This window comes from Pteropus medius, unplaced genomic scaffold (assembly GCF_902729225.1).
Source record: "Pteropus medius unplaced genomic scaffold, Ma_sr-lr_union100, whole genome shotgun sequence".
Lineage (NCBI taxonomy): Eukaryota > Metazoa > Chordata > Mammalia > Chiroptera > Pteropodidae > Pteropus > Pteropus medius.
In genome coordinates, this window is record NW_024340696.1 from 18,184,190 (window position 1) to 18,211,540 (window position 27,351).

A 27,351-nucleotide genomic window follows, 5' to 3' on the forward strand; every position below is an offset into this window, starting at 1 on the left:
CCAGCCAGGACGTGCTGAGAGGGGCATCGAGAGAGGGGGGACGGTCCTACAGGGACTGAGGCTTTGCTCTGTGCCAACGCTGTTGCCCGAGCTTTGAGGGCACATGCCAGTTCCCGGCCAGTTCCCGGCTTCACACCCCTCTCCTGATGTGGGCCTCCAGCCTGTGACCCCAGACTATCCTTCCGGCTTCACCTCTGATCCTTCCCCCCAGGGCTGTTACACAGTGATCCTCAATGCCTTCGAAACCTACGTCTACCTGGCCGGAGCCCTCGCCATCGGGGTGTTGGCCATCGAGGTAAGTGAAGGCCCCACTTCTGTGGCTCCCCAGAAGCAAGGCACGCATGGGGCCTGGGGAAGATCCCCCATGGCCTGCAATCCCCAGCCCATCTCCGTCTCCACGTCCTTACCCCAGGACCCATGGGTCCTCCACTATGGGGACTGTGGGTAGTAAGCCCTGCCATGTCTGTCTGCTGCCTGTGTGTCATCATTGGACTCCGGACACGTCTGAGCAAGTTCTCTGGGTTGTGGGGACAGGCAGGACCTGAGAGTCACTCCCCCATCTTCCTGCCACCTCCCATCTCCATTCCTCTCCCACCAAACCCCCAAATCAGCCCCCCAAACCCACCCAAGGTCCAGAGTGAAGTCTCGACTAAAGGCTCTGCACAGCTGACTTGAGGGAGGGGCTGCCGTCTGTGCTCCTAGATCAGGCCCTTCCACTGCGGTGTGTTTAGGGCCGGTGCAGCCGGTGCAGAACCTCTCAAGGGCTTTCTTAGCCCCCTTTGTTTGAAGGTCCCAGCGCCCTCCAAAGGAAGGCAGTTGCAGATTCTTGCAGACACCAATAGGTGTCGCTTCAGCCAGAGGGCAGAGCCTTTCCTGGATCTCAAACCCGCTGCTCAGGGAGGTTAGGAGGGCAGCGTTGCTCATGCACAGTCGTCTTCAGGAACAGGTACTCTGGGCCTCAGCCACCTGTCGGCCTTCGGGGACATGAAGCCAGGGCGGCCTTGAAGGTCCACCAACACCTGGCAACATTGCCGCCTGTCTCAGCTTCTTAGTGTCCCTTACAGCCATGCTTAGAGCGGTTTGTGGAGACTTCTGGAGATGGGGGAGAGGAAGGGGCCATCTATGTATTCATTCAGTCATTCATTCACTCAGCAAGCATAAACTGAGACCCTGCTATGTACCAGTCCTATTTGAGGTGAACGAGTCCTCTCGGGGGACGTAGCAGTGACTAAGAAACAGATAAACCTGTGCCAGGCCCAGGGAAACTGCAGGCATGTGTCTGATGCAGGAAGAACATGAGCTTTTAAGAGTCCAGCTCCCCAGCCCCTATGGGAAGCAGAACCCTGCTCCCAGGTGGGAACCTTTACCGTGGTCCCAAACCAGCCCTGCCTCCCAACCCCACTGTCCCTCCTGGAGATTTGGCCATGAGGTCTGGGAACCGTCCTTTGTGCTACTTTTAAGAAGAGGCGTGGCCATGGGGACATCAGCCAGTTTGGTCGGAGGCATACCCCTGAGTCGGTCCCTGCTGGCCCCGCCACCCCAGGGTCCTCAGACAGTGTTCAGTGGCTGTGAGGCCCCTATGCCTTCCCTGCCTGTTAACAGCAACCCTGGTGACTTACTAAGCATCTCCTACATAACAGGCCCCATGATGTCGTTAGATGATCGCTTTAGACTTCACTCTCACCACCGCCCTGTGAACGAGAAGCAGGAGCATTCAGGTTGTGAGCACGGGCTCTGGGGCAGATAGATGCCTGGACTCAAACCCTGGCTTCCTTGCTTGTAACTGTGTTACCTCAGGCAGGTTACCTGACTCTGTCTTCCTGGTCTGTGAAAGGGTTTCTAAGAAAGCGCCTTGAACTGTGCCTGGCACACGGTGAGTTCTAGAGACAGAGCAGGCCCAGAGAAGGGAAGTGTTTGGCCCACGGTCCCCAGTGGCAAAGAGGGAGCTAGATTTGAAGCCATGTCTCCTGGTTTCCAAAGCCCCTTTCTCGCGGTGACGAGAAAGGCCCCGTGGCCGGTGAGAAGGGCTTGCCGCCAGGGGGCGTCGGGAGTGCCCACGGCAGGAGAAGGACGCGCACGCCCCGTCCTGCCCTGGGACAGACATACCGTTTCCCGCAGAGCGGGCGCCGGGTGGAGGGCTGGGGGCCCAGCCTAACGAGCCGACACCCACTTTCTCTGCAGCTTTTCGCCATGATCTTCGCCATGTGCCTCTTCCGGGGCATCCAGTAGAGGGTGTGGCCTGAAGCCTGGAGACTCACCCTGCCCACAACCACCCAGCACCCGACGCCCTCCCCTCCCTCACGCCCCTGACCCCTGGGCTCCGGGGGGTGGGGGAGGGGAGGGGGGGAGGCCATCATAAGTGGCCAAAAGAAGGGGCAGGGGAAATACTTATTTTTTTAACTAAGTGACAAAAATACTGACCGATGTACCCTGCCTGGATTCTGGGGTGGGGGCCATGAGCTCTCTGCAGGGACCCCAGCACCTGCGCCCCTGATGCAGTGTGCACCAGAGACCAAAGGAACACCAGTCCCAGGTCCCCTCCTCCGCCCAGCTGGACTCTGGCAGCCCCAGGCCTGGGGCCTTTCCTCACAGCTTCAGGACCAGGTGCCAAGAAAGAGAGGATCTGGGTAACAGGAAGATAAAAGCAAATCTCGGAGAGGTCGCCAAAGCCCGGGGTCCCCAAATGGACTTGGTCAACATGTCCTTGAGGACTCGGCACTGATTCGCAATCCCTGGTCCTCCGGTCCATGGAGTTGTCCCTGCTCCAGCTGAGGCCGAGAGTGGGCTGCGGACACTGGATCCAAGAAAGGCCCAGCTGGTGGGGTCTTTGCTGTCCCCAGCTGTTGGACCACATTATCCGGAAGGCACAGACTTTCATCCAGTCACACAGCACATGCACAACAGTTCTGGACAAGAACTGGGTCATCTCCAGGCTGCCTGTCACTCCCTCCACCTCTGTTAGTCCAGCAGACCTACTGCCCACCCCCGCCTCAGCCTCAGCATCGTGGTTTCCCCAAAAGAGACAGGGCAGGCTGACCAAGAACTACATCTTCCCAGGTCCACGGCTAAGAAAATTCGGGACTTTGTCCCCCTGCCCTCCCTCTCACCCTACCCACTTCTAGGCCCCAGGAACTCCACACATGCAGTACACACACAAGTCCCCTTTCCACACACATGCCTCCCCCACAAGCCAGTCCCCTTCCCTGTCCTCCACCAGCTCCCCAGCTCTCAGAGCTGGAAGGAGCCCCCAAGATCATCGGGTTCTTCTCTCCTCACCCAGAACCATGGTTTGGATATCTTCCGTATGATCCCAGCCAAGACATCTCCACCCTCTTCTTGTACACCTCCAGGGATGGGGAGTTCACTACCTCCCAAGACAACCTTCTGCCTTTGGACTGCTCACTAGAGCATCAGCTCAATGCACAGCAGAAATTTTTCTGTGGTTCCGTCCACTTGCTCTCTCTCCTTCCCCCAGTGTTAAGGCCACGTGTTGTTTCTCCCTGAGCCTCGTTATCTCCGGGATAAAGAACTCCAGGGCATCTCATCGTTTCTGCTGTGACCTGGTTTCCTGTCCATTCTCCATAGTGCATTTCTGGGCGCTCCCTCCCCTCCAGGCTCCGGCAGGAAGAGGTTTTCCTATGGGCTCACTGACACCCACACAGCACCCACAAATCAGCCTCTCATATGAAGACCTAAACCAGTGTTGGCGACTGGATTGCAAGATGCCTCAACCTCAATCAACCGGGAGCGGCTGCCGGGGGCTGTGCTGAGGACCTGAGGTTTGGTCTGGGCTCTGGGAGAGGGCGGCGTGATCCTGATCAGCGACGTCTGCAAGACCCCTTACGCTTGATTAGTGATGTCTGCCACAGGCATGGGAATGGGAGGGTCAGCATGGTGGCGGCCTTCCTCTTTGTCTGTCTGTCTGTCTTCAGGGTCTGGGAGAAGCCCATTCTACGTCACAAGCCCTGTGCCAGATTCCAGCCTCCCCTCCTGCTTTCTAGCCACAAAGCTGCAGCCTCGAGTCCAGTGCTCCCTCAGTCTCCCGTTTGCCCACTTCTGAGGTGCAGCCAGGGCTCTGCTTGCTATGAAGATTTCATTAGACTCTCCTCCCATCTCCCCCTTTCCCCTTCCGCCCCTCCTGCTGTTCCCACCAGCCCTGGCCCTCCCTCCAGGCCTCCAGACTGAGTCTTTCCAAATTGTCCCTGGAGCAGCCTGCTCTGGCAACTCCATGATGCCATGAGCTCCCTAGGGACTGGCCATCCCCAGGATCCAGGGTCTTTGCTGTCCCCAGCTGTTGGACCATATAATCCAGCAGCTGGCACCCCAGCCCAGCCTGAGAAGGGCCTGGGCCCCGCCCCTCTAGACTCACCCACACGCTTACCTCCAGCTTCCTGGAAGAGGCAAATGGCTGGTCTGAGGTTGACCAGAAAGGAAATAACATTAAAAAATCCCAGGCTGCTTAGAAGGGACTCAAGGCCAAACTGGGCAGCTGTGTAGCTCCAGTCCAGGGGCAACCCCAGCTTCTGGGCCCCATCTGGTCTCCCCCTGCCCAGGAGAATCTGGGCCCTTGAAAGTAAGAGGAGCCTGACATCTGATACCACCCGGCTCGTCCAGTCTCTTCCACTCCCGCCCATTTCTGGCCCCCGTAGGAGTTGAGAAGAGGGAAGGTCACAGGGGACCCATCTGGCTGATGTGGGATCATGGTTAGTTGTTAAACTGTCACCACCAAAGGCTTCCTTCCCAGAAAGGTGCCAAGGAGCCCTGAATCTGTTCCACTGACCTGCACAGCCACTGGCCCCTCAGGCTGGAAAGGGAAAGCGGGGAGGTGGTCTGCTCTCTAGCCTGAGCCCAGGCTGGTAGGTATTTGCAAGGCTGCTTGTAGCCATTTGAGAAAAGAAAGCTCTGCCCAATCTAAGGAGCCTCTCTCAGGCTCCAGATCTGGCAGGGCTGGTCCGGATACAGCCCATAATAGGTGCTAGTGGCAGTTGTTGGCTGCCAGGGTTGGGGGAGGTTAGGAAGGCCCCTATAAAGACTTCTTGTGATCCAACAGCAGGGCCAGGGCCAAGGAGGCCTTTCCAAGTTGTCACACACCCACCCCGTTCGTTCCTGCTCCAAAAACTACTGTCTCTGGGAGAAGGGGAGACATCTTAGGGGCTAGGGCCCCTCCTCAGCCTCCTTCGTCCCTCTCCTCTATCCATGCCTAAGGGGCCGAGACGGGATCCCTCAGACGAGCCGAGGCCCCAGAACCCCGTCTCCCCAGAAGACCCTTCTTCCTTTCTCCCATGAGCCCTATGTGAAAAGTCTATTTTGAAAACTGTAAATGTTCCTTGCAGTAGATAGCGGAGCTAATTTATCATGTTTGTTTCCTGTGAGCCCCCTTTTTATATTATATATCAAGAGTTTTTGTAATATAAAACAGGACACCCACACTAATGGTTTTGCACTGGTTTTTGTGACTGTTTCTTACAAAAAAGAAAAAGGAACGAAGAATAAATAGTGACCGTGAAGAAAGGTGGTCTTGATTGGGGGGTGGGGTGAGCTGGGGCAAGAAGGGTGCACTGGGTTCTGGTGGCAGAGGGGATCTGGGGGAACTGGGGAGAGGAATTCTGGGTCTTCCCAAACCTTTAGGAGAAGAGCTGGGCCCACACCAGGCCTTCTTCACTAGATCTGAGGGTTCCTTTGGCCCTCTCCGCTTTGTCCCTGCCTCCTCCCCAACCAGGACTCTGCTTTGTCTCCCTGTACCTAGCCCCGCCCCCCACCCAGGCCGTATGTCTGTCTGTCTGCCTGTCTGCCAGAACCCCTCCCTCCAAGCCTCAGAGCAGTGTTTAACCAAGCAGCACAGAATTTCCCGGACACTGCTCTGTGCCGGAGCCCGGATGGCGCCATCCCAGTGGGTACTCACTATGCCCTGTGGGACAGGCAGCTTCCCCCACCCCACCCACCCCCGAGCTGAGCGGGAGGGAGCCTGGCCAGCTTAGCCGTGGTGGATGCCCAACACAGAGCCTGGCCCCGCTTCCCCTCTGGAGGGACCTACCAGCCATGCCTAGCGGTTATTAGGTCAAACCACCCAGCACTCATCGGAGGATCAGCCAGGCCTTAAAAGGAGAGGGTCAGATGGAGGGTGTGGCCTTGGCCTGGTGGCACTGCCCGCCAGTCACCACCACCACCTCCCAAGGCAGTGGTGGGCTCCCAGCCTGCCAGGGCTCTCCCTGGGGACAGGCACAAACGTCAATGACGAGAGATGGGTGCCAAGGCAGAGCAGGCCCTTCCTTAGTGTCCCGGCTCCCTTCGGGTTAGCCGTGGTCACCAGCAGCATAGCCTTAGGCACCCAACCCGCTGGGCCTCTCTCAGCTGTATGTCAACGGTAGTGCCACTGCTCTTCCAGGCACTAGGCGGTGGCTACAGGGACAGCTGGGCACAGGGGAGGGTAGTGTGAGGCCCAGTGTAGGCAAGGTAGGCTTCCCAGATACAGGCCCACCTGGCAATGCCCAGAGCTGGGCCGCATGTACGAACCATCCCGCCCCCTAAACACACTTTACTGCAAAGCAGGAAGCGAGACTGGGGCTAGGGCTGCTGGGGTGCACACTTGTGTCCTAGACGGAAGAAGTGTGTTGGAACTATTGGGGGACACGCAGGCTGGTGGGCCTGCGGGGGGGCTTAGGCTCTGAGGGAGCCAGTTGTCGGCCTTCTCCAGGGCAACTGGGGGCAAAGGGGCGTAAGAGGAAGTAGCCTGCTAAAATATTTCTATTTATTTCCTTTGCTGACTTTGAAGGGCACTCGGTCCACCCCACCAGGCCTTGGGGGCAGCCCAGGCTGGAGGTCCAGAGGGCAGCACCCTGGGTGGGGGGTGGGAAGGGTGAGTGAGGGAGCTAAGCCAGGTGAACATCAGAATCCGGGAACAAGCCAAAGGACGAGGAGATGCCGCTGCCTTTCTTCATCTCCCAACCCCATCACTCACAGGCAGCCTCCACCTGGGGTTATCTGCGCGTCCATCTATCAGGGCCAGCCTGTGCGAGGCCGCTGGCAGGCTCTGGAACCAGGCCAGTTGGGGGAAGGGAGCCCGTAGGGGCCTCCAGGAGCTGGGGTGTAGGCAGAGCAGCCTCAGGCGAGGCCCTGGGAGAGCCCGTGGTGGCAGGGACAGGGCACGGCGTCATGTGGCCCACCCCACAGGAAGGCTGAAAGGGAAATGCCAGCTCAAAGACAGCCACCCCCACCTGCTGGCTCCAGCTAGACTGTGGGGAGGGCAGGTGTGCATGTTTGGGGGTGGAGGGAGCCCCCACATGTGGAGAGGGCCCACAATAAGGAGTAGGGGCACAGGGTCAAATCCTCAGATCTTCCAGGCATAGACAGAAGCCAAGTTCAGCTGCTTGGGCACTAGATTGGCTAGGGGTGAGGGGGGAGGACAAGGCAGCCCACAGCCTCTCTCAAAAGAAAGCAGGGCCTCCCAGCAGGAGGGGCAGGAGCCTCGCCCCAGCCCAATACCCCATGATGCAGGCTCTTCAGTCAGCATCTGTCCAGGGGATCCAGAGGCCAAGAGGCCCAAGAAAAGGAGGTGTCACTATGTAGGGTAAAGAAGAGGGGTGCAGAGGCCCCCATCCTTCCCCAAACCTGAAAGCCCAGAAGATCACAGCATTCGGACAGTGCCCGGGAGGAAAGAAGGTGGCCGCCCCTGCCTGCCCGGGGCAGGGCAGGGTCCTTCCTGCCTTCCGTGAACCAAAGGGAAACCGAGGCCCAGGGCCTCCCCGCCCCAGAGTGGCCCCCGGCCGGGCGGGCAGCTAGACTTTCTTGGGTTTTCGGCCGACTTGGTAATAGTAGTAAACGCTGATGGCAACAAAAAGGAGGCGGCTGGCCAGGAGCAGCAGGATCCCCAAGGACATGAGGCCCGTCTCGGCTAGTGTGGCAGTGACCACTGTGGGAGAAAGGCCAGGGGGGGACAGAGGTCAGAGGAGGGATGTGCCCTCACCCCCACCACAGGATGGCATGCTGATCCGGGAGCCCTGGGGTGGCCACCTCGCTGGCTCTGCCCTGAGCTGGGGAGTGGGGGCATGGGGGGTCCTGCCAGCTGCCTCACCCCATAGACATGTCTATTCTGATGTCCCCCACTTGGCAGGGACTGGGGCAAGCACTGATGTGTGCTGTCACGCCTGTGCCGGGGTGTGGGAGGCTGTGGAAATGCACATGTGTGTATTCGGGAAGATATAGGCACATTAGGCACGTGAGCAGGTGTGCAAGCACACAGGTGAACACAGCCACAGCAGTCCCTCCCCCTCGGACAGGTTCCGTCGCTTCTTGGAAACCCAGATGGAAGAGCTGAAAGGTGGAGGCAGAGCTGCCCCGGCCACAGTCCGCCTTCAGCCTCCCTCCCTCACTGCCCACCTCAGGACTCACCCATGAACTGCACCCCGAAGTAGCAGGCTTCCGTGAGCAGGGTCCATCGAATGATGACCTTCTCAGCAGTGTAGAGAGCATTCCACATGATCAGGGAGATGCCTGGGCGGCGACACAGAGTGGCACAGCCTGATCCACCCACCCCCTTGGGGCAGGGGACTCCCACGTCCCCTGCCCCCACTCACGCACATGCCTCAAACTAAAAATCCTCCACCCATCCCCTGTCCCATTCCCTCCAGGTTCAATTCTGCTGCTTCAGCCGATAAGCTCATTCCCATTCATGAAATTTCCCACGCACCACGGGACCCTGGGCACGTCAGGTCCCCTCACTGGGACTCAGTCTCTTCATCTGTAACATGGGAGGCTTGAGCTCTAGGTCCTGCCCCTATCAGGTTCTGTTTTGATTCTGGGTTGATGGGAGTCTGTGAGTGAATGGGTTATCTGGTGCTACAATCACGCTTTCTTTCCAAATGGTCTCCTGGAGACAGAAAACCTGAACCCCTTACGGAATCACTCTAAGGAATTCCCCAGGAGGCAATAGGTAGGCCATATTTTCAGTGGAAGAACCACCTACTTAGCCTCTACCAGCTGACCCAGTGTCTGCTGGCTCTGACCACCAGATGTAGGCTCATTTTCTCTCAACAAACCTAACCCTATAAACTCTAGCTCTCCCACTGTGTGGGTAGAGCACTTGAAGCCGTGCCAATCTCCACCACCCCCTGCCCCAGAGGTATCGGGACTGGGTGAACTGTGTGTGCAAAGGCACAGAGGCCTCTGGAAACTGGGGCACTGAGGTGTGGGTGGGTGTCGGGGAACTAGGTTTGAGAAGGCAGCTTAGATCCCCACAAAAGACCCTGAATGCCAGATGAAAGAGCTGGGACTTTATTCTGCAAGTAATAGGGAGCCATAGAATGCTTTGGAGAAGGGGAGGGACACCATCTTTGCTAAGTTTTTAAAGCTATAATTCAGCTTCCTAACACGCACTCTATGTGACTCAGATTGGAGAGGAAACAGAAGTGGTTCGAATGAGAGGACCAGCGGTGTGAGGGGTTTTGCACATACCATGTTGATTTTGCCACCTCTAGGGCCTGGGCCTCATTCACCTCTGCATCCCAATGCCTAGGTGGGACACTGCACCAGCAAGCGCGCAGTGGTGGGCCAGATACGACAAAGACAGAGCCCCAACCCACTGGGTACATCCTACCAGTGGCCACAAGATGGCAGCATACACCCAGCAAAGACAGACTTCTGTTGAGGGGGCGGGGCTCTGGGAAGGGTAGTCCCTGCACAAAGGAAGGCTCCCCATGATCCCACAACCCCAGTTAGTCCCCCAGCTGACCATTACCTCCCACCTGGAGTCCACTCCAGCAATACTCACTGAGGAGGGCACCACCATACAGGCGGATGGGGGTCTTGCTTGTCACCTGGGCTCCATCAAAGACTGCATCATAGAGCTGGTCAGGGAAGGCAAGGGCCTGTGGACAAAGGGCAGAAGGCTCAAGGTGGGGGAGATTCACTACTGAAATTTCCCCAGACATCATCTTCCCCCAGGAGCAAGGCCAGGGTCCCTGGGGCATTCCAGGGACAGGATTTGATTGTCCCCCACCCCTCCGTGCTAGGATAGAAGGCTCTGTGGGGTTCCCAGGGGCAAGGAACCAGGACCACGGACATGGGATCTAGGATGCTCCAGGGTAGGCAGGCACAGGTGAGATGAGTGTAAGGAGCCAGGACATGGAGGCAGCCAGGGAGCCTTAACAGATGGGGCCTCAGCATGATGGCCATTTGGGTGAGACGGGGGACCCCAGGGCAGGAAGGAGGTGAGAGGCCCAGGGTTCCCCAGGTATGGGGCAGGGGGCAGGCGCTCACCATGATGGCAATGCCGGAGAAGAGCACAGCAGAAACAAACTGCCAGACCCTGGGGAGGTGTCGAGAGGAAAGTTACACAGCCAGGTCCCTCACTGCCACCCCCAGACCCCAGGGGACTCTCCCCTCTGCAGTTGAGATGCCCAGGGATGGCTGGTTTGCGGGGAAGGAATGAAATTGGATGGAATCAAGGGCAAGACCACAGGGGCAAGGCCGATAAGGCGGGGTCTCACGCAGCCCCTCCCCATCACCCTGCCTCCACCCGACATATACATAAATGCTCACCTCAGCCCCAGAGGCTCCCGGACAGCAAACTTGATTTCATTGCCCAAGACCTGGCTGATCTGCGGACACAGATGGGTTAGCAGCAACCAGGGTGAGGCAGTGCTCGGCAGGGCTGGCCCGCTCATCCCTGCAAAGCCCCCTGGGACGCCCAGGGATCCACCTGGGTACCTCTGCTTAGCTAAAGGGTCATCCAGGCTGGGAGGGTAACACTGAGGCCACCACCCCTGCCACTGCCCACCTGACTCTGGAGCTCAAGGGAAGCTGAAAATAAGGTGTCCGAGAATGAAAGCTCAGGGTTCTGCCTGAGGTGGGCTTGAAGCCTGGCTCTGCCACTTACTCGTATGGCCTCAGGCAAGTCACCTAACCTCTCTGAGCCTGTTTATCCATCTATAAAATGGGTTAATAGTGTTATCTGCATCTCTCAGGGCCAGCAAAATTAAATAACACTTTTAAAGCAGCCGGTACAATAACAGGCACATAATAAGCACTCAATTCTAACAATCTGTTTTCATTTTTATTATTATTCCCCTAATACCTCCTTAAGTTTCTAGAGAAACGAGCTAAGTCCTAGAGTTCCTGCAGCTATATAGGCCTCAGCTACTTTCACCCCAGATGGTGAGCCAGACCTGCCTCCCCAAACTGGTGCTCAGAGGTGGATCCCTGTGTGTGGCCGGCTCAAGGCCACTCTGAGGCCCACCTTGGAGCGGTGCACCTCCCCATCGTCGTCCTCCCCGCCCACGCCGAGGATCTTGCGGGTCTTCAGGCGGCTCACGAGGTCCGTCTGGCTGTGCTTCTTCATGAGAGGCGGGGGCTGCTTGGCTGCCATCTTGTGCTGGCGCCCGGCCTCTGTGGAAGGGCTGCAGGGAGACACTGGCCTCAGGCCAAAGGTCCTGCCCAGTTTCCAGGCCACAGAGGGTGTCCGGACCCTGGCCCAGGGCCTGCCGAGGCCTCCCGCTCAGCCCGCGGTAGCAGACGCATCACAGGACAAAAACTCGGAGGGCCCAGGCGCAGGACCAGCTCCCTGACCACCCAGCCGTGCGATGAAAAAGGACAAGTCGCCGCCCTTTTCTGGCCTCAGCTTCCTCATCTGTAAAATGGGTTGAGGTGGGTGGTCCTAAGACCCTTCCGGCTCTGCCAGCCCACCCGGCCTGAGTGACCAGGCTTGACGGAGCCTTACGGATGGCCCTGGGGAAAAGGGCCCAGGATAAGTGCTGGGACTGAGACCACACCCAAAGGTTCCTGGGGTGCGGGGATGAACAGGGGCTTGAAGTCAGTCAGGTGAACAAGGTTTGGAAGCCCTCCCTGTCTCCCTGCCTCCCTCCCTCCCACCCATCCCCCAGACAACTTCCTTCGAACTGCCACGACTGAAGGAAGGGGAGGGGCTGCCACAGGACCCAGCTTAGCCAGAGGAAGGATGGCCACAGGTGTGGGCAGAGCTTCTGGCAGTCCAGACCTGTCCCCTCCCTGCCATGAGCACGAACCACCAGCCTCTCCCCCCACCTCCCGTGACCTTCTATCCCCAGTTACCCCCAGCTGCACCCTGGGCCAGTTCTTAAGCACCTACTGTGTGCCAGGCACTGTGCTGGGCAATGGAGATGCAGAGATGAGTTGAGTGCCTGTCCTTTGCCTCTCCAGTCAGCACAAAACCTATGCAAAAGAGACAGGAGTGTAAACCACCATGAGGCAAAGGTTTCCAGAAGCTGGGGGTGGGGGAGGGCATTGGGCTCCTCTAATCACAGCTTTGCCACCCTGCAAGGTGGGTACTATTTACCCCCATTTTATAGATGAAGTTCCACGGAGATGGGTTGACAGTAGGACCCCCGCCCCACTGCGTGCTCCACCAACACTGGGGTTCTCCCGCATCTCATTCCCACCCACGGCCGCCCTCTGGCAAGGCTCAGAAATCGCCTTGGCCAGGGACCTGAGCTGGACTTGCCTAACCTCCCTGACCAGGCCTCGGACCTAAGTTTTAGTGCCATATGGCCCCAGGCAAGTCTCATTCCTCCAGCCCCAGCCAGGGCTGCCAGAAACAGAGTGCAGAAGTGTCCTCAGGTCACCTCCAGTCTTCCAGCCTCCCAGTGTCTTAAAGCAAAATAAAGCACCCATCAAATAAACATCAGAACAGAGAATCACATCGGGCGGGGTGGGGGGGGTGGCAGCGGGTAGAAAATATGGCTTTAGATTTGGATAAACTAGGCAGGAAGCACATCAGCTTGAGTTTGGAGATAAAGGCAAAATCTGTATGGGAGGGGAAAATATCTGCGTGGGAGGTCTTCAGCGAGTGTGATGTCCAGGCTCAGTGGCCCTCCTAAGGTCCCTGGCCCCGTCCCTCATCCATCAAATATGGGCAGCCACGCTTTCCCCTCCCACACACACAAACGCTTGGGGGCATGAGAGGTGGCTGCTGGTGACTGGAAGACAGCTCAATGCCCAAAGCCAGTAGATGGGGAGGCGGCCGGCCCCACGGGGCAGCCAGGGTTTAACCACACTGCTTCTTGGGAACATAGATGCTGTCACAACACTTGCCACCACCTTCCTGTGAATTCAGACAGAAGCTATAATCAGCCTGGCAGCCGTCGTGCTGCCAGGTGGGCCCAGAAGCCGTCGTTAAGAGTGCAGAGCTGGCCCCCTCACGGTCCCTCAGTGCAGGAAGCCTTTGCCTCTTCCTCCTCCGGCTTCCCCTCTTGCCTTGTATTTTTAAATTACACCCGGCAAAACTGACCTTTCTTGTTAGAGTTACATGAATTTTAGCACATGTATAGATTTGTGTAACCACCAACTCCAAATCAGGACACGGGGTGGTTGCATTGCTCCCCAGACCCCCTCACTCTGTCTGAGTCACACTCTCTCCTCACCCCTCACCCCCGGCTACTGCTGGTCTGTTGTCTGTCGCTACAGCTCCGTGTTTTTTCAAATGCACTATGAATGCGATCACAGCGTCTAGAACCTCGTGAGACCGGCTCCCTTCTTCCGGCATAATGCCTCTGAGATTCTTCCGAGCTGAGTGCCCATCGAAGCCCATTCCTCTTCACTGGAGTACTATTCCGTGGACGCATGTAACAGCGTCATTATCCCGTCGCTCACTGAGGGACCTCTGGGTTGAGTCAAGAGTTTGACGAGTTCAAACAGAGCTGCTCTAAACATCCTTGCACAGGGCTTTTGGGTGACCACAAATTTTCATCTCTCTTAACGTAAATGCCCTGGAGTGGGTAAGTCACTTAATCTCTCGGTGCCTCTGTCTTCTCATCTGTAGTTGGGAAAATAAAGGGTCCTACCTCGCGGGGATGTGAGAATACAAGGTGAGATGGGTCCTTAGCCGAACACTCCCACCCTCCCCAAGTTCCCCCAGGTGGCAGTGGCTCTGGGGTGGAGGCCAAGGAGGATCAGGAGAGGGGCTTAATGCCTCCACCCCACTGGGCAAAGTCCCTAGACCTCAGTCCCATGGCATAAGGCTGATACTTGGGCCACGGCCCACCATGCCTGGGCTGTGTCAGTGACCCCAGCTCAGAGGGTCAGCTGCCTTCCTCTGCCCAAAGACCCCTCCCTACCAACACACAATGCTCCCCTCTGTACCACAGGCCTGAACCGCAAAGCGAAGGCTGGGAGGCATGGCAGTGCCAGCCTCCTGGGGCCAGTTACAGAAAGGGGCTCCATTGGACACTGGCATCTCTCGGAGGAGAGACGAGCTTCATCCACGGGCTCTGATGTCAGGAATCTGGGCTGGTGGGACCCACTGTGGCCACCCCCAGAGCCCAGCCCCAGCAGCGAGTTCATCACCAATAAAGGGCCTTGGGCCTCCCAGGGAGAATGAGATCTTGAACTTGATCTCCAAGGGAGGGAAGCCCCTGCACCTGCCTCTGCAGTTAACTGCTCAAGCAGAGTTCGGACTCTCCTTCACCAGCAGCACCGGGCCCAGCCTGGGCAGGGTAGGAAGGCAGCTGCAACACTCCTGTACCCCCGTGACCCAAAACACACCCCACCGCAAGGGAAACCCCACTCACCCCCCTCAGATCTGCCCTTTAACTCTTCCCCATCAAAGCCACTACGTGTTTTAGTCCCGGCTCCATTCTAACCCGAGAGAGGACAGAGGGCGCCTCCTCCACTCCCCTCCCTGCACTGGTGGGACACTGGCTTTGGGGCGGCCAGACCTGGGTTCAGATTTCTGGTTCTGCCTCCTCATCAGCTGCAGGGCTTTAGGTAAGTCACCACCTCTCTCTCAGCCTCGGTTTCTGTCCCTGCGACGTGGGGGTAACGAGAACACCCACTTTGCAGAAGTGCTGGAGGATAGAGACAGGGAGCACAGGCCGTGCCTGCAGCAAAGGGCCCTGCCTGGGACAGGCCCGGCCCACGCTCCTTCCACTTCCCTTTCTTCATTCGGCCATGCACAATGGAAAAAGCCTGCCTGGCAGGGCTGTCACGCTTCCTTTCCCAGACCTGGCTCCTTCTGAAGGGCCCCAGGGCCTCCCCAGGTGCCAGGCTTCCTGAGGCTAGGGGACAGGGTGGGGAGGACACGGTGCCAAGCAAGAAGGGAGAATGTGGCTTGCAGCCCCCCGAACTATGAGTTCACGACCCTCTGGTTGGCTCCTCTGACCTCAGTTCCCAATAAAGCTGGCCAATCACAGTGCTTTTAATGGTTGTTTACACTTCTGAACCACTGCCCAGCCAGGAATTCCCTCCCTGCTCTCTGCTCCCCCAACCTGGCTTGCTCCTCAGTCTTTGCATGGCCCCAGGGCAGTGCCCTCCCTCCTCTGGACTTCCGGGTTCCCATGCAGGTGGCAGCTGCCACTTCCAGCCCATACACCTAGTCGTGTCATGGGCAGCTGGCCTCCCTGAGACCCAGTGATCGGAAGGCAGGGCTGGTATTGTGCCCACCTGACAGTCTCTGCTCTGGGCCTGGGCACACAGTGGGCACTTTGTCAGCACAGGCGAATGACAGTCAGGCTATAGAAGCAGGGCTCCCCACCCACCCAGAATACTCAGGATCACTCAGTTCTATGTGGCAGGCCCGAGGAGAGGCTCTCCTCCCAAATACACACCCTGACCATGCACTAGACAGGGCAGAAAGCTGAGGCCCAGCGGGGGCAGGATCTGCCCAGGCCACAGGTGAGCTGGTGGCAGAGGAGCACAGGAAAGGGGCTTTGCAGTAAGGCACGGCTGGGTTCGAATTTGGGCTCCCCTTACTGGCCAGGTGGCCTTGAGCAGTTCACGGGATGCTGAAGCCTCCAGGAGAATGCAGACACTCTAGGCGAAGGGCCTGGCATACGGGGGGCCCAGGACACTGGTGAGGTTAAAGCAGGAGTCCCCAACCCCCAGGCCTCGGACCGGTACCGGTCTGTGGCCTGTTAGGAACCGGGCCACACAGCGGAAGGTGAGCGGTGGGCAGGAAAGCGAACCTTCAGCTGTATTTGCAGCCGCTCCCCAGCCCTAGCATCACCGCCTCAGCTCCACCTCAGACCATCAGATTCTCATAGGAGCTCCGGTCCCTTGTGACAAAAAGGTTGGGGACCGCTGGGTTAGAGGACTGGGTGAGAATGCGGGGTGAGGTCGTGCCCCCACTGTCTCAGAGAACTGAGGCAGGTGAGCACCAAGGGGCAGGGTTTCTGTCTACAGGATCTGAGACAGTTTCTGGCACTTGAACTCAACAAATATTTGTGACAAATTAATGAGCTGAGAGGGGGCTGAGAGACCCCTTGCTGGCCAAGGTGTGACTCCTTGCAGCCCCTTCCCCCTTCCTCATGTGCCGTGACATCAGAGGCTAGGAAAGAACACCCCTAAAGAGCTCCCGACGGCAGCAAGATACAGGGCCCGGGACTGGGTAGAGGCCAAGCAAAGCCCACAGAGACTGAACCAGGCAGGAAGGAAGGAGCTCATCAGGGGTGAAAGCGTCAGAGGCAGATGGCACAGTGGGGTGGAGGGGCATATACTTAATGATTGGTGGACTTGGACTCGAACCCCAGTGCTTTGTCTTAATTGTGCTCTGACCTCAGAAAAGTTTCTTAACCTCTCTGAGCCTCTATTTCCTCCTTTGTGAAACCACACTGCTACTTCTTACCTCACAGGGCTGTGATGAGCCATACTGAGAAAAGGCAGTGGAGGGGCCAGGCACCCGGCATGTGCTATGTAAAGGACAGGACAGCAATTAGTAAGATTACCTGGGGCTGCCTAGGCCCAGCCCTGGCAGCTGAGCAGATGGGGCCGGCCATCACTTTCACGCCCATCCTAGAGGACCTCTCCCAATGCCACCCCCTCCCCACAGGACTTCCCAGGAAGCCTGGTTTCCATAGAAACAGATGGACTGCAGAGCTGTCCTTGTCATGGAATCTGATGGGCAAGGGGAGGAGGAAGGAGAAGAAGGGGCCTAGGGCCCAGAACACCCACCAGCTACTGAGCCACCCCATGATTCAGCGGGGAGTCACTGCTGCTGAGCGTTGCAGCCAAGAACCACTTCCTTTTCAAACAAGACCCTCTGCCGAAGGAGCAGCACACCTGTCCCTCCCCATCTGGTAAGAACTGCTCCCAGGGGCATCCGACCCAGGGGCTGAAGTGGAGGACAAGTACTTCCAAGACTAGGAATTCCCTGTAACCCCACCACAAACCTACGAGATCGGCTGTATTATCACCCCATTTTACAGATGAGGAAACTAAGGCCAAAGTGACTTATTCAAGTGTCTCCTGGAATAAGTGGCAGAGCTGAAATTCAAACCAAATTAACTGTGCTTTACGCGGACATCCTGACAAGCTGGGGGTAGCGTGCGTGTGTTTCTGTGTGGCGGGGGGGATGGGTGGCAATTGTTGGGTGAGCCTGACCTCCAAAAAGAACTAAACTCTAAGCCATCTTCCCTACTGCCTCTTCCCTTGAAAGTCCCTGGCAAGTTGCCAGCATCTGAACTCCTCCCTGGGGTCCAGCCTCCCTTGGGCGAAGCCCTGTGACTCCAGCAGGAACCTCGAGAGGGCTTCAGGGAGACTCATTGTTCTGTTATCACTTTTGTGCAAAATAGCTGGAAACGGAGTTTGAGACTGGGCAATACCCGGGGATGGGGAGCAGTGAGAGACTCAAGGTCCTAGCCAGAGAAGGGGAGGCGGGGAGAGCCCTAGCAAGGAAGCCAGGGCCCACACCAGCCACCCCTGGGGTCCCTTCCTGGGATAACCCATCACCACCTCCTTGGGCAAGATGAGGTCCAAAGACTCCCCAGCCCAGAATCCACCACCTGGGCCCTCAGGTAGAACAAATCTTGGGGAGTTAACGGACCTGTGTTCACATCTCGGCTGTGCGTTACTAGCCCTGTACCCTCTCCATTCCTTCATTATAAATGGGGGTGCTAATGCCTGACTTACTAGGTTGTGGGTGGGTTAGAGCTAAACTAGGAAGTCACAGGACACAAAGGAGGCTTGATCGACACAGCTGCATTACCGACATCATCACAGAGGCCTCTGGGTACAGGTTTTGGCAGAAGGGTCTCAGGGTCAACGGGCTAGGAGAGGAAGCTAAGGCCAGCCTTTGATGTGGCAGGGTTACAGTGTGTCCCTGGAGAGCGTAATTATTCTAAAGGCCGGGCCAGTCTTAGTCAGCCTTCTCTCAAGTAGCAGGTGAGCCAGCGGCAGACGGGGCTGCATCATCCATCTCTGTCATGTCCCACCATCGCTGAGAGCTCAGTGTCCACGCCACTGCAAAGGGCTCGGATGACAGAGTAGAAGTGGCAGGGAGGGGAGGGAGCACGGTGCAAGCCCTGAAGTCAAGAAGGGGATTTCACACCCCATGTCCATGAACCTCCAGGAACATGGGAGCTGGCAACCGAGGGTTTGCACTGAAGCTGGAAGGCTGGCAGGGGAGCCTTGAGTCACTGGGCTGAGACGGGCCAGTTGAGGTCACCAGCAGATTGTGCCATCATGGGTAAGCCAGGGCTGGATTTTGGGGCTCAGTTTCCTCATCTAAAAAAATGGGAGTGTGGTCCTGGCTGTGACATTCATGATTTGGCTTCCAACCCCTGCCATCCACTAGCCACACTCCGGCTGCCTGAAAGGCCCTAGCTCCTGCTGCCGGCCCCCAAGTCCCACCACCGGCTCTCCCTTTGTCTCCACGGACACACATGTTCTTTGTTCTCTGTCTTTTGAAGGTGCGTAATTTCCAGAAAGACAGAGAAAAGCCTAAAGTTTCATCACAAACAAATATCTCCAAAGTGTAAGGGACAAAACATAAACATTGCCTGCTGTGCTGGAAAGCGGGGAGGGCAGGGTGGAAAGCCAGGAGGGGACACCCCTGGGGGCCTCCAGCCAGGGGTCTGAAGCTGCTGCTGGCATCCAGCCATTGTCCCCATTCAGGAGTCTGAGAGGATTTTCCCTGTCCCTACTGTCACTCAGAAAGGGCAGAGCACACAGAGAATTCCTGTCCTTTTCAGGCCAGGAGTGGCTAGCCTCCCCCTTGGCCCAATGACCACGTCAGGGCCATCAATGGCAGCTAGTGCCTCTGGATCCCATGAGGCCACAGTCATCAGGACGGACTTGCTTTTGGGTCCCATGGGACTGGAGCTCTGGTGAGAAGGCAGTGAACACATCCCTGTCCCCTCCCACCACTCCCACCTTCCCCCACCCCTGTAGCTGCTCAGGAACTCAGAGGGAGAGGACGGGAGGGGAGGGGAGGAGGAGGGGAGGGGAGGGGAGGAGGAGGGGGAGGGGAGGAGGAAGAGAGTGTCCTTGAAGGGATGCACCACCATGTTGAAGCAACTTTTTCAGAAGCAAGTGGGGCTCTGCCTCCTGGGTAGGTTGGGGGAGGTGGCAGAAGGGTCCCTGTTCTTTTCCCAGGACGCTGATGGGCCAGAACCACATTCCAGGACTGACCATCTCCCCCAGGGTTTGGGGCTCTGTTACCCTCAGACTAGTGATTAAAGAATGAGGTCAGAACTCCAAACACCTGTGCTTAAATCCCGGCTCTACCACTTACCAGCTGCATGGCCTTGGGCTAGTGACACCACCTTTCTTGGCCTGTTTCTTCATCTTTCAAATGAGTGTAATAATGACAGCTACCTCCACCAGTGAGGAGATGCACAAATAACACTTAGAGAAGCACCTGTTTCGTAGTGAACGCTCAATAATAATGTTGCCGTTGTTAGCCTCAGACCGGGAGGAGACTCAGTTCTTTGTCTCAGTCTCCGCCCTTGACCACACCAGCTTCAGAACGTGTCCCCTTTCCAGGCTACACACAGAGTGGGGTGCTTACAGGGGGGTGGCCATAGGAAGGAAATGGGAAGAGAGAGAACAAGGGTCACTCTGGGTCAAGATGCTGGCCTGAGAACATTGACAGCAGGTGGGCAGGCAGCACCCGGGGAGGGGGCTTGGCAACAGGTTGCAGAGATGAAGCTCCTTGGGGTACCAAACCTGGGTGGTTCCCCTCCATGTCCCCGGCACTTGGCCAGTCCTGGCCCTGGGCGGGTCATAGTCAGTGCTGTGAATGAACAGTTGAGATGCAGGGTGAAGGGAAAGGATTGTGGGCCAGAAGTCAGAACATCAGGCACCCCCACCTTGCAGCCGCCTCTCCTGCACGTTCAGGGTGATTTACACGCTGTCTCTGCACATAGCTGCCCTCATCTGTGAAATGGAGAGATAGCCAGCCACGCTATTTCCTCTACAGGGCCTTACTCCACTCTCCCTGCACTGGCTCCTTACTCTTCCTCAAATACAGCAGGCACGTTCTAGCCTCAGGGCCTTTGTATAAGCTGTTCTCTGCAGGATCTTTACTTCCTGAAGCTATGCCCGCCCCGCCTCACCCCCTCAGAGCCTTAGCTCAAAAGTCACCACCTCGGGGAGGCCGCCCTGACCACCCTACTTAAAATGCCAATCCCACCCTGGCCTTGACGCTCAACTATTCTCCTTTACCTCCCAATACAGTACACGATTTGATTATTGATTTTATTAGTTATTTGCCCCTTCCCCTTTAAGTGTCAGCTCCACAAGGGCGAGAATATTTTGTCCACAGGTGTCTCCCTCACACTGCGCCTGGCACTTTGTTCACTAAATTATTTTTGGTGTAGAGCTCACATTTTGTTCAGAGGGAAAGTAAAGAACAGTCCTGGGCTTTGTGGAATATGATCGCACACCCCCACCCCCACCCTACACCCTCAGAGCAGCAGACCCTCTCTCCAGCAGAGGATGTGGGGTTATCGTAAGATCTTGGGGGAGGGAACGCAGCTAAGTGCAGGGTAGGAGAAGCTGCTGGGGGGGCGGGGGGGTGGTTCTGGGGGCAGGGCCCTGTGGAGAAGGGGCTTGAGCCTGTGGATCCTGCCCGTGTTAACAGCCAGATACGGGTGTAGGGTTTTGGGCCTCGGCCCTCCACTCCACACAGGGGAGGGCTGATTAAGCTGACAGTATGCAAGTGGGAAAGGAGAAGCCAGGGCAGCTGGACCCCAGGATATTGCGGCCCCAGGGGACCTCGGGGACCAGCCCTCCCATTTTTCAGACAGGATAACAGAGGCCTGGAGAAATAGGACCATATTTCCTAACAGCCCAGCAAGAAAAATCTTTCCTCCTCCAGCGCTGAGTGTGGAGTTTCAGCTAAGAAATGGTCAGTGCCGCCGCCAATCTAACAACCCCACCCGCCCCACCTCCGGTGTCCCTGGGATTTGCGGGCTGCAGGAAGAGGGGCCGCCAGGGACAGAGGTGGGCATCCCTACAGCCCTGGGGGCCTTCAACCCGCTGGACAGCCCCACCAGGAAAAGTTTGTCTGAAGGAAATCAACCAGGAAGCGCGGAGCGGCAGAGCGGCCTTGGCTTTGGATGAACCTCGGGGTTTTCGGCCTCCGCCCTGATCCTACTCCCGCCCTCTACGCTCGGGCGGAGAAGCCCGCTTCTCCCGGCTGCGAGGAGGCGGCGGGAGCCTGGGGCTGGGTGGGGGCGTGGAGGGTGGAGCGAGGGGACTCCCGGCGAGAGCCGGACCCTGCTGGGCGCGCCGAGGGTGGGTGCCGCGTTCCGGCGGTTTCTCTACACACCCTCAGGGTGGGAGCGAATATTTTGCGGACAGCGGGGAGCCCCAGCCCACCCTGCTCCGGGCCAGTGGGCCCACACCGCCTCCTTCCCGCTGAGCGCATGCCTGGGGAGAGTGGGGGGCTTCCGTCTCCACCTGTGCTTCCCCTACCCCGCCCCCAACAACTGGGGCTTACGAGGGGCTTCCGTTTTTGCCCGCTTCCCCCAGCCTGGATACCGGGTCTCTCCAATCTTGCTTCTTCCCGCTCCAATGTGCCCTTTAACTCCCAGCTCCATCCACTCACCCACTTTCTAAGACCCCAGGCGGGAAGCTCCAGGCTGTTGGGCGCCCGTGGGTCCTCTGGCCCAGCACCCGCGCACCCACAGCCCCCCGAATCAGAAGGTCGTTCCACACTTGTGGGCAGCAGGAACTCCGCCCCCTCCGTCCGCGGCCCTGCGGGGGCGAAGAGGGGAGGAGGGGGACTCGCAAGTTTGTGCCGCTCACTCCCCGGACTAGGAACAATGGCTATGGGGTGGGGGTGGGTCGGGGACGGAGATGGAGGGGGCGGGACAGAGAACCGAGCGCGGGGACAGAGTCAGCCCTCCGCGCGAGAGAAGCTGCTTTTCGCTCCGTCTGTCTTGCTCCGAAGCAGAGAGCGCGACAACGAACAATCCAAGAGGGAGGAGACGGCGGAGGGACAAAGCCGCGGAGAGGGAAACCGAGTCAGAGGGAAGGGCGGCGAGCAGAGACCGCGAAGGAGAGGAACAGAGGGGCCGCGGGTGGCGCCCTGGAGGGTGGGGGAGGGAATCCCTGGGGTCCCGGACGAATCTGCCGGTGCCGAGAGGTCCTGGAGCGCCCGGCTCGCGCGCATGGGGTCCTCACTGTCCCCAGTGGTCCCTGCGGCCGCAGGAGCGCCGCTGGGCTGGGCTGCGCTGCGCTGCGCAGGCACCCGCCGACCGGCGGCGGGAGGGGAAAGTGCGAGGCTCGGAAGCGCCGGTGGGGAGCAAAACTTACGTTCCTAGCGCATGCTGGCGCCGGCTGCGCAGAGCTGGCGTGTAGGGGGACCTCAGACCCTCGGGCGCTCACATCGCGCCGCCGGCGCCGGGCAGGGCAGGGTAGGGCCGGGCTGGGCTGCGCGCAGCACCCAGAGCGGCCGGGGTTTGCCCGAGTCTGGCAGCCCGCGCTGGTCCCTCCTCTCAGTGCCGCGCAGAAGCCAATGGCGCGCCGTCCCCTCCCACGCGCGCGGCTGCCTCGCCCCCGAGGGTGGCCGCTGGGGCGGGCGGGAGAGAGGGGTTGGGGGACTAGGCTCTGGGCTCCCCAGCTGAGGCTTTCCTGGAGACTGCCGGCGGGGGGCGCGCTCACGCCCTGGGAGAAGGCTCTTGAGAATCAAAACCCGGAGTCCGCTCTGCCCAGGAAGACTTTCTTGTCAAGTTCTGAAGACTGTGCCCCTTTTGTGAAACTATCAACACCCTCATAGGCTGGAAAACCACACTGTCTTAAATATCCTCGGGGTATTCCCTGGGGCCTAGGTCAGTGTCTAAAATAGAAGGGACTGCTTGGCTCATAGATCCTCAAGTGTGTATAACACAATTACAATGGTCACTGTCCACTGACCGCCTGCTCAGTGCCAGGCACCTCGTGCTAAAGAGTTACGGGTATTAACTCATTTGATTCTCACAACCACCTATGAGGTCAGGATGATCAATCCCATTTTACAGATGGCTGTCATTAACGTTTGATTTTATTTAGCCTTCTGGCTTCCAGCCCAGGCCCACCCTTCTCTCCTCCTGCTTGGTGTGCCAAATAATATGACACCATCACACATCACACACACACACACACACACACACACACACACACACACACACACACATCCTTCATCCTCCAACCTGCTCCAGCGATGTCGCTGTAAAATTGCACTGTCACAGACTAAGATTTTATCTGGGGCTCCCGGACATGTGGAGGTGAGGGAAGCAGTTGTCTGATGGGGGTGAGATGGAGTTTGGGGGGCCTGGAGGCTCTCTAGGATCCTTTCAGCCTAAAAGAACCAGGCTCCTATAAACAGCATCTCTTCCCCCAAATTCTGGACTCATTCCAACACCCTGCGACCAGTAATGTGCTTGACCCAATTCCCACCACCCTGAACCCTCCTTCTTAGAAAACCGCCTGCATCTCTTCATCTTGTCTGATGGTCGTAAACGGAGTGGGGTAGGAGTGGAGGGAAGAGGAAGGCAAGGTTGCTGACATGCTCCATTTCACAAGTAAATGAGGCAGAAAGAGGTGAGTGGTGCCCCAGGCATCTCGTTAGGTGAGCATTTTGATTCCAGGTCTGAGTTATTTCTGCACCAGTTCCTTAAAGGTTAATCAAGCAGGCTCTGGAACCAGACTGTCCAGGTTCAAAACCAGGTCCAGCCTTTTCGTGACTGTGTGGCCTTAGGCACACACAGATAGCAGCAGAAGAAACAGCGCACAATTAACAGGCAAAGTGCTTGGGGGGCTGGAGTAGAAGGAAGAAACCCCCACCCTTGCCCTCCCAGCATCCACTTTCCCTAAAGTGCCCATCAGAAGTTCATGTTCATTTCTTTCTTATATACTTCTCTAAACTGATGAGCAGGAACATTCTAGTTCAGGAACATTCCTTAGATTGCCATTCTGCCCTTGACCTTTCTGAAATACCTCATTTTTACATTGAGCATTAAAATGTGCACCTCACTGGGCTATTGTGAAGATTAAAACTGACATTCGCAAAGTGTACCCCAAATCTAGGCAAGAATAGGTGCTTGGCACGTGGGAACAATGACATGTCATATTTAGGAGGCGGGAGCAGGAACATTATCTGAGAAGGGGTGAGAGGGGAGTCAGGTCCCCAACTTGCTCCTAACTAGCTCTGTAACCCTCTGCTGCACCCGAAACATGGAAATATAAAAGCACCTGCCTCGCAGAGCTTGCGAGAGTGAGTGGATTAGATGAAAAAGGTTTGCAAATTGGAAAAGCTAATTTCTGTTATTATCATTATTATTGTGATTCTCGTTATTGTGGAATGTTTCCCTCAGAACCCCAGGAGGGGTGGGGGATGGAGCCAGCAAGGCCAGCCGAGGGACGGTCACTCCTTTCCAGCCTCCCACTGGAGCATGGGAGAAGCTGGCTTCCATCTGCCCTGGTTTCCCTCAGCAGGGGCAGCCACGCCTCCTTTATACCTCCTTTGTGCCTGATGTGAGTGTGCTTGAGTGTCTGTGTGCGCCTGTGCAGGTGGGTGCCGGAAGGTGGCATTGGCATAAGGAGCACCAATGTCAGTTTTAATCCTCACAGTGCCAGAAATCACCTGTGGGTTGCGAATTCCCTGGGGAAGAATGCAAATGCAATTGGATTTCAAAGGTGGCAGCAGTGGGCCTAGTTTGGGCACCTGGGAGTTACAGGAGAGAGGTTAAGGGGATGGGGGTTGGCCCTGCTCTTGTAGCCAGGGCCTGGGGATGGGTCTCAGTAGTGATCTACTCCCTGGGGATGGGGGGCACATAGAGAAAGAAGAAGATGTTGTCAGAGGCTGTTGTGGTTGAGCCCAGGGGTTTTGGAGCTGCTGGACATGGGTTCAAATCCTAGTTATGGGACCATAGGCCAGTGCTTGCATTTCTCGGAGCCTTGGTTTCCTGGTCTGTAAAATAAGGATAGTAGTAGAGCTTACTCCTAGGGCTTACTGGAAGTAGTAGAGCTTACTCCTAGGGCTTACTGGAGGATAAATGTACAGCAAGGAGCAAGCACATAGTAAATCATTGCTGCTGATATTATTAGTAGGCAGGCCCAGAAGATGGAGGGAGGGAGAGGGCCTCAGGAGGTGCCAGTGCTTGTAAACAGTAAAAGGTAGCTCTAGGGTGAGAGTTGTCAGGCCAGAGGGGTTGAAGCTGTCATGAAGAGCACCACTTTGGCCAAAGACGAAAGGGCTACTATCCCACGGAGTGAGGCAGAGGGCCTGGGCTTTTGTAGCTCCTGCTGGTTCCCTTTCCCGGTTCCCTTCACTTCCTCTAGAGCTTCTTTCCTTGGGAGCCTGCCTGGTCAGAAGACCTCTGGGGCTTTCCTCTCCACTCCTGGTGGTCCCAGGCCGAGCACAGTTTTGGGGACTGGGAGAAGCAGCTGGGAGCTCAGGAACTCTGAGGCAAGCCTCCCCCACACTATCCAGGCCTCCACCCCACTCCCCCGTGGCCACCCTCCCTCCTGTGAATCATCCCCTCAGCTTCTGCTGCTGCTGCTGCTGCAGCTCCAGGACAACAGAATGGCAAGCAGCTCCTCACCTGGGGGAGAGACGTCAGAATGGGCGGAAGCAATGAAGTTCAGCCCTTCTCAAAGGAAGGATGTGACAGCTTAGGTGCCAGAGGACCACAATAAGCCATTTCCTGCTTCCAATAGGGCAAGGCTCCAGGGGACAGGTAAGAGCAGGACTTGGGAGTTAGACCATCCTGGATTTAGGGGAACGGCCCTAGTCCTTGATAAGTAGCTCTGTGGCCTTAGGCAAGTTTCTCAGCCTCTCTGAGCCTGTTTCTTCATCTGTCAAATGGAAAGAGGAAAATCATGATGATTCACAGGGTACTTGGAGGGTTAAGTGTAAGTCCTGAGCTCAGGTCCTGGTTCACCGTAAGTGCTCAATAAATGTTCATTGACCCAATGAATGAATGAACATGTGGAAATGAAAGTGGGTGGGAGTGGGGGGGTAGGTGTTGCTGTCTGTGGGAAAGCCATCCTCCGCCACCAGCTGTGAGAGGCTTTGTATTCTAGTTCCAGGGCATCTGTTGCTCTGTGCTGGTGTGAAGGGGACGGCTTCCAAAACTCAGACAGGATGGAGTGTGGACTATTCCTTGTGGGCACAGCTGATACTTCTGCAAGCCAAACAAGAGCCTCATTCTGGGTCCAGATGCTCTCAAAATGCTGAGCGTCACCTGTGCCAACAGATTCTAATTCATAAAATCGCTTCAGAGTAGCGGTTCTCAATGTGCAGTTACAGGGAACATGTTAGAAATGCAAATTTTCAATCCCACCATGGATTACAGAATTAGAAACTGTGGAAGGAGGGAGTGGCTGGAGCAGCAGCTAGCCCTCCAGGAGAGTCTGATTGGAGCTAAAGTTTGAGAACCATTGTTTTAGAGTTTGCAAAACAAGATTCCTAGATTCCCTCATTGAAAGAGACACTTTGGTATCATTTGGCCCAATCTACAGGCAAGGCTAACAAGTCGGCCTTTGCCAGATGCTATCCATCAGGGAAGTGGAAGAGGTGGGCCTGTAACCCACAGCTTTTGGTTCTGGAGTATTTGTTTTTGTTCTGGGATGGGACTGCTGATCCAGGTGTGGGGGTTGGGGGAAGGCTCTGAGCTGAGGGGCTGCGGTGGGGTGCCGGTTCCTTCCCCTCTCCCGGGAGAGGGGGCAGGCAGTGTTTATTATTCCCTCTAAGGTGCCCCAACCCAAATCTACGTAAATAAAGCCCAGCCTGGCACTTGGAGTAATCGGTTTATTAATATTCTCGGCTGCTGCCGAGGCGGATTGCAATAACAAAGGCGGCCCTGCCGCCGCGCACCGAGACATCATTATGTAATTGCTCCGAGGAGCAGAGGGCCGGGGCGCCAAAGGCCCCAAGCACCCCAGTCCCGCACTAACGGCGAGCTGGGGGCTCCGGCGGCGGGGGGCGGCAGGGAGGCTGCACCCTGGAGCACCGAGGTTCCAGGCCTGGGGTTGTGGGGAGCGGGTGGAGGGAGCGCCAGAACTGGAGCCCTCGTCCACTTCATCCATCCGCGCTCTCCTCCTCCCATGCCTAGCTGCGGGTTAACCCCTGCGCGGCTGGGCAAAGGGACCCCCAGAGGCAGATGGCTGTCCCAGGGGACT

The 27,351-nt window shown here is 57.2% G+C and overlaps 2 protein-coding genes across 9 annotated transcripts in view; one reads left to right on the forward strand and one right to left on the reverse strand.

Moving 5' to 3' along the window:
* TSPAN18 (tetraspanin 18) overlaps positions 1–3,127 on the forward strand; it is a 175,591-nt gene extending 172,464 nt beyond the window's left edge. For all 5 annotated transcript variants that reach the window (XM_039867595.1, XM_039867619.1, XM_039867600.1 and 2 more), the window contains 2 exons: positions 212–295; positions 2,182–3,127. In XM_039867595.1, coding sequence (XP_039723529.1) covers positions 212–295; positions 2,182–2,229 — 132 coding nt within the window. In that variant the 3' untranslated portion in view covers positions 2,230–3,127. The remainder of the gene's footprint in view (positions 1–211; positions 296–2,181) is intronic.
* Positions 3,128–5,430: 2,303 nt separating this feature from the next.
* TP53I11 (tumor protein p53 inducible protein 11) lies at positions 5,431–22,686 on the reverse strand. Of its 4 annotated transcripts, none has more exons than XM_039867629.1 (8): positions 22,504–22,686; positions 12,097–12,183; positions 11,234–11,393; positions 10,537–10,595; positions 10,255–10,303; positions 9,767–9,863; positions 8,389–8,490; positions 5,431–7,909 (listed from the first exon to the last, which is right to left on the reverse strand). In XM_039867629.1, exons 3-8 carry the CDS (start codon positions 11,360–11,362, stop codon positions 7,776–7,778), a joined length of 570 nt encoding a protein of 189 aa, XP_039723563.1. In that variant the 5' UTR covers positions 11,363–11,393; positions 12,097–12,183; positions 22,504–22,686; the 3' UTR covers positions 5,431–7,775. The 4 variants fall into 4 exon arrangements, with proteins under 4 accessions (XP_039723563.1, XP_039723557.1, XP_039723577.1 ...); XM_039867623.1 differs by having other exon boundaries at positions 12,101–12,183; positions 22,504–22,685; XM_039867643.1 differs by lacking the exon at positions 22,504–22,686 and adding an exon at positions 21,794–21,942.
* Positions 22,687–27,351: the final 4,665 nt, after the last annotated feature.

Coding starts and splice junctions, on each gene's coding strand:
- TP53I11 (XM_039867629.1), bottom strand. CDS start 11,362: ATGGCAGCCAAGCAGCCCCCGCCTCTCATGAAGAAGCACAGCCAGACG. Junction 10,596..11,233: donor GGGAGGTGCACCGCTCCAAG/GTGGGCCTCAGA, acceptor CTGTGTCCGCAG/ATCAGCCAGGTCTTGGGCAA. Junction 9,864..10,254: donor TCTCCGGCATTGCCATCATG/GTGAGCGCCTGC, acceptor CTTTGTCCACAG/GCCCTTGCCTTCCCTGACCA.